Genomic DNA, 13,752 nt, shown 5'->3' with positions numbered 1-13,752 from the left:
ATGTATATGTTACTATGTAAATAAATGTTTATGTGCATGTATGGGCGTTTATGTATATACACGCATAAACGAGTGGATAGGTCATCCCTTCATCTGTTTCCTGGCGCTACCTTGCTGACGCAGGAAATGGCAATCAAGTATAACAAAATTAGATTCATATCCCATCCAATGGCAAAATACATTCCTTCATATCCCATAGTCAGCTCATAAAAACCAGTACATGCCACATATTACCTTTCAGAAAATAATGAATCACTTTGGTTTGGGCTACAAATGCACACAGACCAGAGGCAAAAGGAAACAGAATGCTGTCAATATATTTCCGACATACTTTGTGCCCAATTCCTGATCCGAAGAGCATCATACTATATTGAAATTCAACAGCATGCTCAAATGCATTTTGAAGATAAAGAATGCCCGTTTTATTTTTGTATATCTACATGATCTAAGTTTTATCTTGATATAACATTTTCCACCACTGACCTACCAGCAGTAATCTGCGGATGAAGCTTGCTCATTTTTCAACGTTTTGATATTACTATTATATTCATTATAGTTCTAGAGAATTGTGATAGAAAGTGAAAAGGAGAGGAGGCAAATAACTATAAATAGTAATGACAAATAGAGAGAGAAGTGTGCAGACATATCTTGGTACACCTGACTAGTGACCCATATGGTAACAAGGGGAAATGTAAAAAGATTATGCCTAAAAAATTAACAAAAACTTCTGCACAAATTTTCATTAGCAGTTATGAATAGTCTCTTTTTCATGAATGTCTGCCATTTCCCATCATGAATAAGGTAGTGCCAGGAACTGGTAAAAAAAATCAACTCATTTGCTATACACTCAAGTTGTCATGTATAACATATAGCCAATCAAATAGAAAATACAGTAGCTCACTCTGTGATAAAGAACAACATATTAGACCATAATTTGTATTATAGATGTGGTAAATGACAGATGTGGTGGCAGCCTATATCTAATCCAAATCTAGCTATCTCAGTAGGCTGTCTTTAGTACTTTGTGCTCATAAAGCAAACCTAAACTAGAAGATTTCGTTAGAATAATTGGATTATAAAATTTGGGCTTATACGCCAAGCACTGGAGCATCTAAGGCTATTCAGCACTCTTAATACAGTTTAGAATATTTAATCATAGAAATTCATTTTAACTCAAACACATGACAAATTCTAGTTTTGATAGACCAAGAAGGGAAGAACGAAAAGTATAGGAGAGAAAATGTCCTACACGAGTTTATCTGAAAGCTCACGCTTGACCTTTGCAGCAGGGATTTTGTTAGAAGCATAAATATATTGAAGAATGGGAAACTAGCTTTCAAATATCTGCAATTGAGCTTCATTAAATCTATTTTGCAGACAAAATTAGGAGATATAGCAGTGTGTTGATAAAGGCAATGTATGCTAAAACAAACTTAGCACTTGTCATGATGTGCCTCCCTCCATCTTGGTCAGATGAAATAGTAAAGCTGTGACAAACTGTTACTCAGAGAAATAGTCATACTGTGACAAACTGCTGTCTTCACAACTAGCAACTTTCATTACCCAATCATACTAAACTGCTGTGTCTTAGTAACTAGCGACTTTCATTACCCAATCATACTACTAAAATTTGTAATAAACTATGTTTACACAATATGTAAATTACATTATAACTGAAAAATGTCTATATAAAAGAAAATTACAGTACATCTCAATTAACTATAAAGACATGCTCAAACAGATTCATGCTTTCTAAATATCTCTTTCCTGATGTGTAGAAGGTATATTTGGTGCAGAAAAAAAATGCTGGTATTTGACTTTTAAAGTTATGTGACAAGTGGCCTGTTAACTTGCAGCTAAAACAAAGAAAAGAATGCATTCTGGGAGGAGATGGGGAAAGACTGACAGTTCTAGTGAAAAAAATCAAATGTCAGTGCCAAGGAATCTGAGTGTAAAAGAAGAGTCTTGGCAGCTGAAAGTATATTTTGGGGCAAAGGGTGCCTGGTGTTGATGAAAATAGGGAAACTCTGTAGAGTTGTGTTGAAAGATGAATGGAAACAAAATACCAGAGTATAGTCTAAAAAGGTGCATGATTAAGCACGTCCGCAATTTGGGTCGAGGTCAACATGCATCATGAGCAAACTAATGACCATACAAAGTGGCAGGTGGAATGTGTGATCATCTCTTGTTAGAGGAGATAAAATGAAGTAAACCATGCTTCAAGGTATCAGAGCCTGAACATTCAGGAAGGAGGAGTCATGCAACAAACAGAAAAATGGCGATTGCTTCATGAGAGGAATGTTCTGTTCATGTGTTGAAGTATGGCATATGAAGTAAGCAAGGTAAACTAAACAATAGTCCAACAAGCATGGTTGTGGAAGACAATCTGTGTGGAAGACAATCTGTGGTTTAGGTATATTACATGACAGCTAGAGATTGGATATGTACAAATGAGGCCACTGTTCCTTTGTTCTGATGCTACATCACTAAAACAGAAAATCCTATATGTATAAAGATTTTAAAAAATCTAGCACTTCCTATGCTTGATCAACAATTGTGTATCACTGTTCTGCTGCTATCTGAGGCATAAGGATATACATCATGCCAAAAGACAAGCCAAACTGGTTACAGGAAGTTTGTGTCAACTGCTGAGGAAGTAAAATGAAGCATATTGACTTGTGGGAAATTCAATGATTAATTAGTGTCACCGGTTTATTTAATGAGATAATCACCGTCAAGTTTTCGCTTTCCTTTCAAGGGTCTTGCTGTCCATTACCTGAAGTTAGTTTCCGACATTTTACTATTCTTGATATATGATTCTTGATACATGATCAGCATTTCACTATTTTTAACATATGATCAAAACCTGATATTTCAGTTTGAATACATAGTGGGAAGTAGTCACTTGACAGTGTTTTAAATCATTATATCTGTTCAAAAAATGGGTATATAATACCTTATGTGCATCAACACATGCAGAAGCATTGGTAGGTGGCAATTCTGTGGGGGCGATCTGAGTAAACAACTCTGGGGATGGTAATTCACTGGCACTTGGAGGTGTAGTATACTCTTCAATTCCTTTACTTCCCTGGAAAAGAGGTACAATACACTGCATTTATCTTTCCTGTGTTAAACAAGATTTAGAGATAGTAGTACCAAATGTCCTTTTTACCTCATGGAGAATGAGGCCCGGGACATATACAAGTGTCTACAAAATAAGTTCAATCTTTTACACATTCCAGAAACCAAATTTCATTTCTATAGAGAAAGATTCCTTTTCAGATATAGTACTTCTGTCTTAACTACCATAAGATATTTGAACTTCTTTCTATTTTGCACTGAGAATTTAGTGTTTGAGAAAGGGGAATGAAAGAAATTTCTCACTCAGAACAGGGTTGAAATTGGCAAAAAAGAACACAGATTTCATGTACATAACACACTGCTGTATGTCTTATGTCTACAAGATATCAATATTAACAGAACACAATCTCAATTTTTTTATTATTTTCCTTATACAAAACATCCTTTTATCTTGTGTGACATTTCAGCAATTTCTAAGTGAATCCCTATGTCCCCTCCTATGTTCTGGCAATCATAGTTTAGCCCCTTATCTACTTCAGACATATTTATGCAAGTTAAACAACACTTCTAGATGTAAACTTGGGTATAGAGTTTTGCACCTCTATTTCAAGACCATAAGCCAAGCCTGGAAGGTGGCCAAGGAAGCAGTGTGCAATAATTTGTCCCCACAGTCAGTCTTCCTTCAGCCATACCAATGACAGTACATTTTTGTGTTTTCTAGTAAGAAACCTTAAAAATTTATCAAGATGAAGCAGAAGGTTACTTAGGAAAATTGAAAGGCAGGGTTGCCTGCCTGACTGAAAAAATTTTGTCTGGTGTGGATGGTAATTCTAGAGCTTTTAAGATTTTGTTAAGAAAAAATCAAATCAATTTCGAGAAGCTTTATGGTACAATGTAAAGCATTATAATCAGTGATAAATTTTTTGGTGCAAGGTCATGATAAAGCATAGGCACTGGCAACTTATCGACTTTCATGCTTTACTTCCACTCTTTTCAGTTCATTGTGGTGAAACTCTAAAGAGTTTTGAACATTATTTGAGTGAAAGTAGCTGATATACACTTATTTGAGTGAAAGTAGTTGATACACACAAGTGATTCTTTGTTAAATGAACACCTCTGAAACAGTGTAAAGAAAGAAAAATAAAAAATAAAAAGATAAGGTTGGAAAAGAAACCTAATCTAAGAGTTATGGTGTTAAAGTGGGTAGTTGCTACTTCTTAAACAGCAGTATAAACTTGCTCTCAAAATGTTGCTTATCAAACTTCTTGTAATGGATTTTAATTCAATCCAGGTCACTAGGCTAACATATGTACATACATCATATATGTAAATGTAAAGGGGTTCATAACATCCTTCACTGGTACAAGGCACACATACTAGCCACCAATGACTAAACGAATGCAAAGGCAATACTGGAAAAGATGAATGAGAAGGCCTCAGAAGAATCTAAATGTTGTAAATTTACTAACAATAAGAAATGTGATGTATAGGTACAAAAAAACCCCACAGGTCTTAAGACCTTAACATAGCCACAGACTAAAATTTTCCAGGCTTTAGAAACTATATAAAAAAAAAAAGCAAACTGTGCAATAAGGAAGTTTAACCTGTCTGTTACACCAACATGACTGTTTTGTGTGTGTGTGCATGGGAAATACTGAACTGGAGTGATGTGTTATACAATGGTCAACATACTGCAAATGGACTGAACCAGGGCATGTGAAGCAGGTCTGAAGGCCTGGTTAAGGATAGGAACAGATGAAGATAGGCCGCATTCACTCACATACACAGGCTTATAAAAAGTGGATGGTGTTACTTAAATCACTAGGCAAGGCAAAATGTCAAGCAACAGGCAAGATCATAGCAGAGGACTATCTCAGATGTACATACATAACCTGGTTCCCTCCATTTCTTATGTTATTCCAATTGAAAAAGGCTTGTGAAAAGCCAAAACTGTACTACATTTAAAAACGAATCATCATGTCTCCATGAAATGTGTTTTTAACCTTCAAGCTTTTTCAAATAAATGTGTTCCATCTCCAGTGCAGTGGAGGTTTTCAGCAACTAGCCTGAGATTTTGCCAGATTTAAATCCAACTAAAAACTTGTGAGCACTTGTGAAAATGAAATTATATATATATATATTTTTTTTTTCAAACTATTCGCCATTTCCCGCATTAGCGAGGTAGCGTTAAGAACAGAGGACTGGGCCTTTGAGGGAATACCCTCACCTGGCCCAATTCTCTGTTCCTTCTTTCGGAAAAAAAAAAAAAAAAAAAAACGATAGGGGAGGATTTCTAGCCCCCCGCTCCCTCCCCTTTTAGTCGCCTTCTACGACACGCAGGGAATACGTGGGAAGTATTCTTAATCCCCTATCCCCAGGGATAGAAATTATATACCTGGTATAATTAGTCACTAACTAAGCTAGAAGTTGCCATTCATCAAATGAGGGCAAAGATGGACCCTAAATACCTTCTGGATCTTGCTGATTCAGCTCCTGGTTGTTTCAAGGAATGTATAGAGGATATGGAAACAAAGTACTAACTGGTGGTAAATGCACATTTTTCATGGATTCATTTCATGTTAATCCTTGATGGTTATTCCACAGCCTCCTCACATCTACTTCACTGCCAGGCACTATATATATATATATCTTTTTATATTTATATATTCTATTTTCTTTTTCTTTTAAACTATTCGCCATTTCCCGCGTTAGCGAGGTAGCATTAAGAACAGAGGACTGGGCCTTTTTTGGAATATCCTCACCTGGCCCCCTCTGTTCCTTTTTTGGAGGGGAAAAAAAAGGGGGGGGGGGGCAAGTATGAAGTCTGTTGTGGATGAGCAAGCTTGGGAAGTGAGTCAGTTGTTGTTTGCTGATGATACAGCACTGGTGGCTGATTCATGTGAGAAACTGCAGAAACTGGTGACTGAGTTTGGTAAAGCGTGTGAGAGAAGAAAGTTAAGAGTAAATGTGAATAAGAGCAAGGTTATTAGGTACAGTAGGGTTGAGGGTCAAGTCAATTGGGAGGTAAGTTTGAATGGAGAAAAACTGGAGGAAGTAAAGTGTTTTAGATATCTGGGAGTGGATCTGTCAGCGGATGGAACCATGGAAGCGGAAGTGAATCATAGGGTGGGGGAGGGGGCGAAAATCCTGGGAGCCTTGAAGAATGTGTGGAAGTCAAGAACATTATCTCAGAAAGCAAAAATGGGTATGTTTGAAGGAATAGTGGTTCCAATAATGTTGTATGGTTGCGAGGCGTGGGCTATGGACAGAGTTGTGCGCAGGAGGGTGGATGTGCTGGAAATGAGATGTTTGAGGACAATGTGTGGTGTGAGGTGGTTTGATCGAGTAAGTAATGTAAGGGTAAGAGAGATGTGTGGAAATAAAAAGAGTGTGGTTGAGAGAGCAGAAGAGGGTGTTTTGAAATGGTTTGGGCACATGGAGAGAATGAGTGAGGAAAGATTGACCAAGAGGATATATGTGTCGGAGGTGGAGGGAACAAGGAGAAGTGGGAGACCAAATTGGAGGTGGAAAGATGGAGTGAAAAAGTGTAAATTTGCTTAAAGCAATATTTTCCCAGAAATGTGTAATACAGAAAGGTTTCTGACAGATATCTCTCTCAGTGAGGACAGCAAGCCAAAGTAAAACATGCAAAAAACCAATTTTCATCATAGTTTGAGAAATGACGGTCTCGTTTATTTCAATGTGAATATGAATCAGCATCGTAAAAACCTGTACTAAACAAGGATTTAATGTAGCGAGTGGATCAAACAAAATCTGTAATCAAAAATTACACTTCTCAATTGTTCATGTCTATCTACCTTATCACCGTAATAGTCCCTCCATAACTACTGAAAACCAGTGCTGCTCCTTTGCCTTTAGTGCTTCACCCTTAACATGTCACTGGCAGATGGCAACTCTAGTGCAGTGTTTGCACTACTTCTACCTAATGCTCTTACCTACTACTACTACCTAATGCTTCTACTACTACTACCTAATGCTCCTACCTACCACTTCTACCTAATGCTCCAATATAAATGTTTCAACCTAATTCTACTATCTACTGTTACAACCATTGTGCCAAATGGCAGGGATAGCACAGTGCTCACCTCAAGAAAATCTAGTTACAAAAAATGAGCTGTGCGAGTTGTGCTGACAAGTGTTACATATGACGAGAGAGATTGTCTGTTTGTAGACAGAATGCAGGTAGTCTACATGTGGGTGAGGCTGAAAGAAAAACCATCTATCTAGGTCAGTGGAGTACAACTTTGACTATCAATGAAGGGCTGGCTCACTAAGCAGTTGTAACTAATCCTCCTAATATCCAGGCGGGTAGTACCGGTAATATACCGACCTAGTCACTGACTGCCTACCAACTACTACCTACACGTGAGGAGTAAAATATCTAATTGATGGAACATGTTGCAATGACCTAGTACACTATAGCGACACTCTTCACCAAAATGGGTCAAACGTTGAAAAACACACACTAAAAAAAAGCAGAGTATAGCTCTACTGGACTGTCCTATGATTAATTACCACAAAAATACAGTATATGAAATTACAACCTCATATATACTTTATGGAATTCTAAAGGGAATTTTGTAGACTGTACCTGCATGGAGAATTCATCAAGTGTATGTATGGAGACTGGATGTGCTATGGTGCTTAGGAGTGGGGCAGGGGGGCTGGTGGAGCTTACAGGACCAATGGGGGAGGCTGGTACACTTCCCCAACTCACTGGAACTGTTGGCACCTAGATAACAGAAACAGGAACTCATTGCTTTATAAAATTACATGAAAACATTGTTATTGTTAAGTTTTCCAGTCACCCCTGCCCCAATGTGATGAAAAAAAAACATCAAATGAACATCATTTATGCCTTATCTTGCATTCAAGACTGATGTAATAAATGCACATGCTAATGCAGAAAATGTGCCCATCTGTTCATTATCAACTGTGTTAATGTTCCAGCCTGCTACTTCATCCTAGAAAAATATGGGATAACTTTAAGGGAGCACTGACATCTGAGAAATAGCTTATGTTAGGCAGACCTACAAGATAAAAAGCACCATGATTTCCCTAGGCAGACCTGCATGATGAAAAGCACTATGTTTTCAAGCTTCAAATAAGCATTCCTCAAGCTTTAAACAATGAAAATCTGTAAAAGATACCCAAACAAGAGAAAGTATGCTTCCAGCAGAGAGTACTTGTTAATTGGTATCCTAATATTTCAAGACAATTTTTCACATTCATTACAGTATGCTGTGCTGTGTATAACAAACATTAAAAATCATCATATCACAGTACATACAGTTTTACTTTAAAGCAGTTTCTCCGTATTAATGGCAAAACTACTAGATGCTGGGCACTTACTAATACTGGCAAAACTACTAGATGCTGGGCACTTACCAATTTTTGCAAGGGCAAAATATCTTAAGAAAAAATCTTCAATACTCAGCTAAAAGCTCAACAGGCAGTGTTAAACTGTGCAAGAAGCCATTATTTCCAATAGGAAATCCAGATGCACGAAGTGAAACTATGCAAATGCATCCAAATGTAAAGTTAAAAATCTAATAATTCTGCAGTAAATTCACAAAACTAGAAAGTTCCTGTGTGTCTATCTATATCTCTGTCACCTGTTCCCAACCAGAACTCCCTCAGAGGATGGGCAAGGCAATAGAGTCTCCATAAATAGTGAACTCCAGAGATGATTCTTAGCCTTTAGTGTCTCGCCCTTAAGAGGCTACTGGCACTTGCCTAGTGTTACCAGAGGCTCCTACTTAATATTCCTAATGACTACTGCTAGCTAAAGCTCCTGCCTTATCAATCTTTATATTCCTGGATGTATCTTCTCAATGTATGGTGCATAGTTCTGCATGCTACTTAAATTCATTAAAGACTTAACATATGGCAAAATGAAGCAACCGAGTTGATCGAGTAAGAAATGAAAGGGTATGAGAGAAGTGTGATAACAAAAAGTGTGGTTGAGAGAGCTGAAGAGGATAAGGTGAAATGGTCAGGACAAATAAAGAGGATTTGTTTGTCAGAAGTGGAGGGAACAAGGAGAATGAGGAGACCAAATTGGTGATAGAAAGATGGAGAGAAAAGAAAAAGAGCAATCAGCGCCTTTACATGCAGGAGGGTGAAAGGAATGTACAGGATTCAGTAAACTGGAATGATTTGGCATACTGGGGTTGACATGCTGTTAATGGACTGAACCAGGCATATGAAGCTTCCAAGGAAAAACATGGAAAGGTCTACAGGGCCTGGAGCTGTTATTTTGGTGTATTACAAGTGCTGTGTAGAGAATGGTAATGGGTGTAGCCTTTCTTCGTCTGTTCCTAGCGCTACCTCACTAACATGGGGAAGGGTGATCACATATGAAAAAATTCTAAAAATGTTAAAGACGAACAATTTCTGTATTTCCTTCTTTAAAAGTATGCATTCTCACTCCAATTCTTAACCAAAGCATTCAGCAAGACATGAGCACAGGAAAAACTATATAGATATCATGATCTGCAAAGTTCACCAAGTTTTCAACTTGAAACATGCCTCAAAATATATCATATGGAACACTAGTTTTATTTTCTATCGTATTTTCAGCTTGAAACATGCCTCAAAATATATCATATGGAACACTAGTTTTATTTTCTATCGAACAATTCATAACTGAAAAATGTTTGATCATAAATCAGCTCTTTTTCAAATTGTTCAGCATCTAGCTCAATGTTAGAGGACCTATCAATATTACCAATACCTTTATCACAAAAATAAAATGCTTTCTTAGTTATGTTAATTCACATTATATAATTCTATCATAACTGCAAATTTCAGGCTATACATCTGATAAATCCACACTTTAAGAACTTACCATGTACTGAGCTGGTGATAAAGGTGGCACGAGAGGGTATTGTGGTGACCACATCTGACCCCACATCACCGAACCTCCAGTTGGGGTAGGGGAACTTGGATATACCTGTTATGTAAAAGAATATCTTTGTCAACAACAGCCATGTACGACTTGGATAAGTAACTATGAAAAAAAAAAAAGGGTAACAGTATACGGTAGCTCAATAACACTACAGCTGAAAGGGAAGTAACTCCCATCCCATGTTCAACTATTACCTGAGAGAAATTCAAACAATATGTACACCACATTGCTTTCTTTCATATTTGTTTCCCCATTCCTAAATCTGTGGAATGGCAGCTGGAACAGATGAAGAGCATGCCTCATCTACTAACATCCACTCTCAAGGTGTGATGCATAATACAGCTATCTCTGATGCCTGTTCCAACTCAAACTCCCTCAAAGGGGTGATCTCAGCAACAGAGTCTCACTAACTAAAGAACTCCACTGCCACTTCTTAAGCCTTTAGTGCCTCACCCTTAACAGGAAATACAGCAAAACAACACTGTCTTTCCACAACCAGGCCTTATGTATCTTTCTGTGGTTTTCTCCAAATGCTTTACATGCCCTGGTTCAGTCCACCAACGGCACATCACCCCAAGAATGCCACATCAATTCAACTCGCTATCTGGCGAATGCCCTTCATCTTTCTGCATGTTCAAGCCCCAAGCACTCAAATTCTTATTCACTATCATTTCAACTTAAATTTGGTCTACCTTCTTTTCTTTCTTATAAATCAAATACCTCCATAGTTATGATTTTAACATCCAGCCATCACCGAGACATTTTGTTTTTTCTTACTTGTTCGTCATTTCCCATGTTAGTGAGATAGCCAGAAACAGACTAAGAAAGGCTTAAACCTCTCACATCCTTTCTCTGTTATGTGCAATGCACTGAAAACCACAGCCCTCCTAACCACAACCTGGCTGCTTCAAAGGCCCTGGTACAGACCACTCACAGATCATCAAATATCTTTATATCATCAATTCCCCATTATTGTTTTATTTGGTAAACTATGTCAAGTAAATCTAGCAAAAAGTAGATACAATCTATCATCTCTGATGCCTGTTCCCTCCCAAACTCCCTCAAAAGAGTGGCCACAGCAATATTGTCTCCAAAGATAGCTAACACCATTGCAGCTTCTTAGCCTTTAGTACCTCACCCTTTACAGGCCACTGGCATGAGGCAACTTGAGCACAGTGTTTGCATAGGCTCATTCCTAATTTTCCTACCAACTTTTTCTACCTAATGCTCCTGCCTAATGGGATTCCTACCTACTACTACTACCAAATGATCCTGCCTAAATGTTCCTACCTACTGTGTCTATCTATTGCTCTTATCATTTTGCTGAAAGGCAGGGCTAGTACATAGTTTTAACTGCAGGACAGCCTACACTTATGAAGAATGAGCTGTCCAAGTTAAGTGTTGTAAAATGATTGTATGTTTGTGGACAGAATGTCATTAGTCCATGTGTAAGTGAAGCAAAAAGAAAATGCAGCTATTTAGGTCAGAAGAGTACAACTTAACTCTCCTGATACTTTGGTGGGTAGTACTGATAATATACTTCCCTGGTCGGTGGCTGCATATCCTCCAAACCAAAGTACATCCTTTTATAATACTTGATAGCATCACACACAGAGTCCCTCAACATTATGAATGTTGCAGTGAAAGGGTTTATGGAATACATCCATTTTAAGTGAAATTTGCACTTAAAAGAGCCCCAAAATTACACCATATAGCCCCTCTAGAACTAAAAACACCATAAAAAATCTCAATCATTGACCCCAAAATGGTGAACATCCCTTTCATGCACTCCTAAATGTACCCAGAGCCTTTGCCCTTTCACCTACCCTAAGGCTAAATTCAGCTCCAAACATTAGCCATGTCCACTCCTAGTTTCACCAGGTTTCTCCTATCCCAACTCAAACCAAAAGATAGCTGCTAGAGCTATCTCCTCCAAATTTCTACCGTGTTAATTCCTTCAAAATAGTGGCCATAGATATCATTACTTATCAATCTCCAAACATAAGATATAACTATGCCTCTACTTCAATCAATCTAGCCTTTTTCATGATCTCAAACAAAAACATTGTTATCAAACATTTAAACTGTACTGCTCCTAAAACCAGATTACAGAAACATTCACATTCAAGTTTGAAAATACTAACCATTGGCGATGTTGGCTGGTATGACTGATGAGGTGTTGGAGAAGTCAAACTCATCACTAGGTGAGCATTGGAGTTAGTGTCTGTTTAAACAGTAAACAGAGTTAAAAAATCTATTACCAGCAATTAAAATATTACACTACTACAACCATAACCAAAAGAGGGAACAGAGAATTGCGCCAGGTGAGGGTATTCCCTCAAAGGCCCAGTCCTCTGTTCTTAACGCTACCTCGCTAATGCGGGAAATGGCGAATAGTTTGAAAGAAAAAGAAAAGATATATATATATATATATATATATATATATATATATATATATATATATATATATATATATATATATTTTTTTTTTATACTTCGTCGCTGTCTCCCGCGTTTGCGAGGTAGCGCAAGGAAACAAACTATTCGCCATTTCCCGCGTTAGCGAGGTAGCGTTAAGAACAGAGGACTGGGCCATTGAGGGAATATCCTCACCTGGCCTCCTTCTCTGTTCCTTCTTTTGGAAAATTAAAAAAAATCGCGAGGGGAAGACTTCCAGCCCCCCCCGCTCCCTCCCCTTTTAGTCGCCTTCTATGACACGCAGGGAATATGTGGGAAGTATTCTTTCTCCCCTATCCCCAGGGATAATATATATATATATATATATATATATATATATATATATATCCCTGGGGATGGGGGAGAAAGAATACTTCCCACGTATTCCCTGCGTGTCGTACAAGGCGACTAAAAGGGAAGGGAGCAGGGGGCTGGAAATCCTCCTCTCGTTTTTTTTTTAATTTTCCAAAACAAGGAACAGAGAAGGGGGCCAGGTGAAGATATTCCCTCAAAGGCCCAGTCCTCTGTTCTTAACGCTACCTCGCTATCGCGGGAAATGGCGAATAGTATGAAAAAAAAAAAAAAAAAAAAATATATATATCTTTCTTTCTTTCATACTATTCGCCATTTCCCGCATTAGCGAGGTAGCGTTAAGAACAGAGGACTGGGCCTTTTAGGGAATATCCATATATATATATATATATATATATATATATATATATATATATATATATATTTTTTTTTGCTGCTGTCTCCCGCGTTTGCGAGGTAGCGCAAGGAAACAGACGAAAGAAATGGCCCAACCCACCCCCATACACATATATATACATACATCCACACACGCAATTATACATACCTACACAGCTTTCCATGGTTTACCCCAGACGCTTCACATGCCCTGATTCAATCCACTGACAGCACGTCAACCCCGGTATACCACATCGCTCCAATTCACTCTATTCCTTGCCCTCCTTTCACCCTCCTGCATGTTCAGGCCCCGATCACACAAAATCTTTTTCACTCCATCTTTCCACCTCCAATTTGGTCTCCCTCTTCTCCTCGTTCCCTCCACCTCCAACACATATATCCTCTTGGTCAATCTTTCCTCACTCATTCTCTCCATGTGCCCAAACCATTTCAAAACACCCTCTTCTGCTCTCTCAACCACACTCTTTTTATTTCCACACATCTCTCTTACCCTTACATTACTTACTCGATCAAACCACCTCACACCACACATTGTCCTCAAACATCTCATTTCCAGCACATCCATCCTCCTGCGC

The 13,752-nt window shown here is 38.1% G+C and overlaps 1 protein-coding gene across 2 annotated transcripts in view; it reads right to left on the bottom strand.

The window, feature by feature from the left end:
* The window catches only part of Marf1 (meiosis regulator and mRNA stability factor 1-like protein), a 90,871-nt gene that overhangs the window by 8,542 nt on the left and 68,577 nt on the right, over positions 1-13,752 (bottom strand). The window contains exons 21-24 of one of the 2 annotated variants that reach the window (XM_071694769.1): positions 12,157-12,236; positions 9,953-10,057; positions 7,694-7,834; positions 2,957-3,088 (exon numbers count right to left, since the gene is read on the bottom strand). In XM_071694769.1, the coding sequence (XP_071550870.1) occupies positions 2,957-3,088; positions 7,694-7,834; positions 9,953-10,057; positions 12,157-12,236 (458 nt within the window). The remainder of the gene's footprint in view (positions 1-2,956; positions 3,089-7,693; positions 7,835-9,952; positions 10,058-12,156; positions 12,237-13,752) is intronic. The other variant, XM_071694770.1, reaches the window with a different exon arrangement.

The sequence above is a fragment of the Panulirus ornatus genome, chromosome 57, assembly GCF_036320965.1.
Source record: "Panulirus ornatus isolate Po-2019 chromosome 57, ASM3632096v1, whole genome shotgun sequence".
NCBI lineage: Eukaryota > Metazoa > Arthropoda > Malacostraca > Decapoda > Palinuridae > Panulirus > Panulirus ornatus.
Note: the sequence above shows the minus strand (reverse complement) of the source record. Positions and strands in the feature narration are given on the sequence as shown.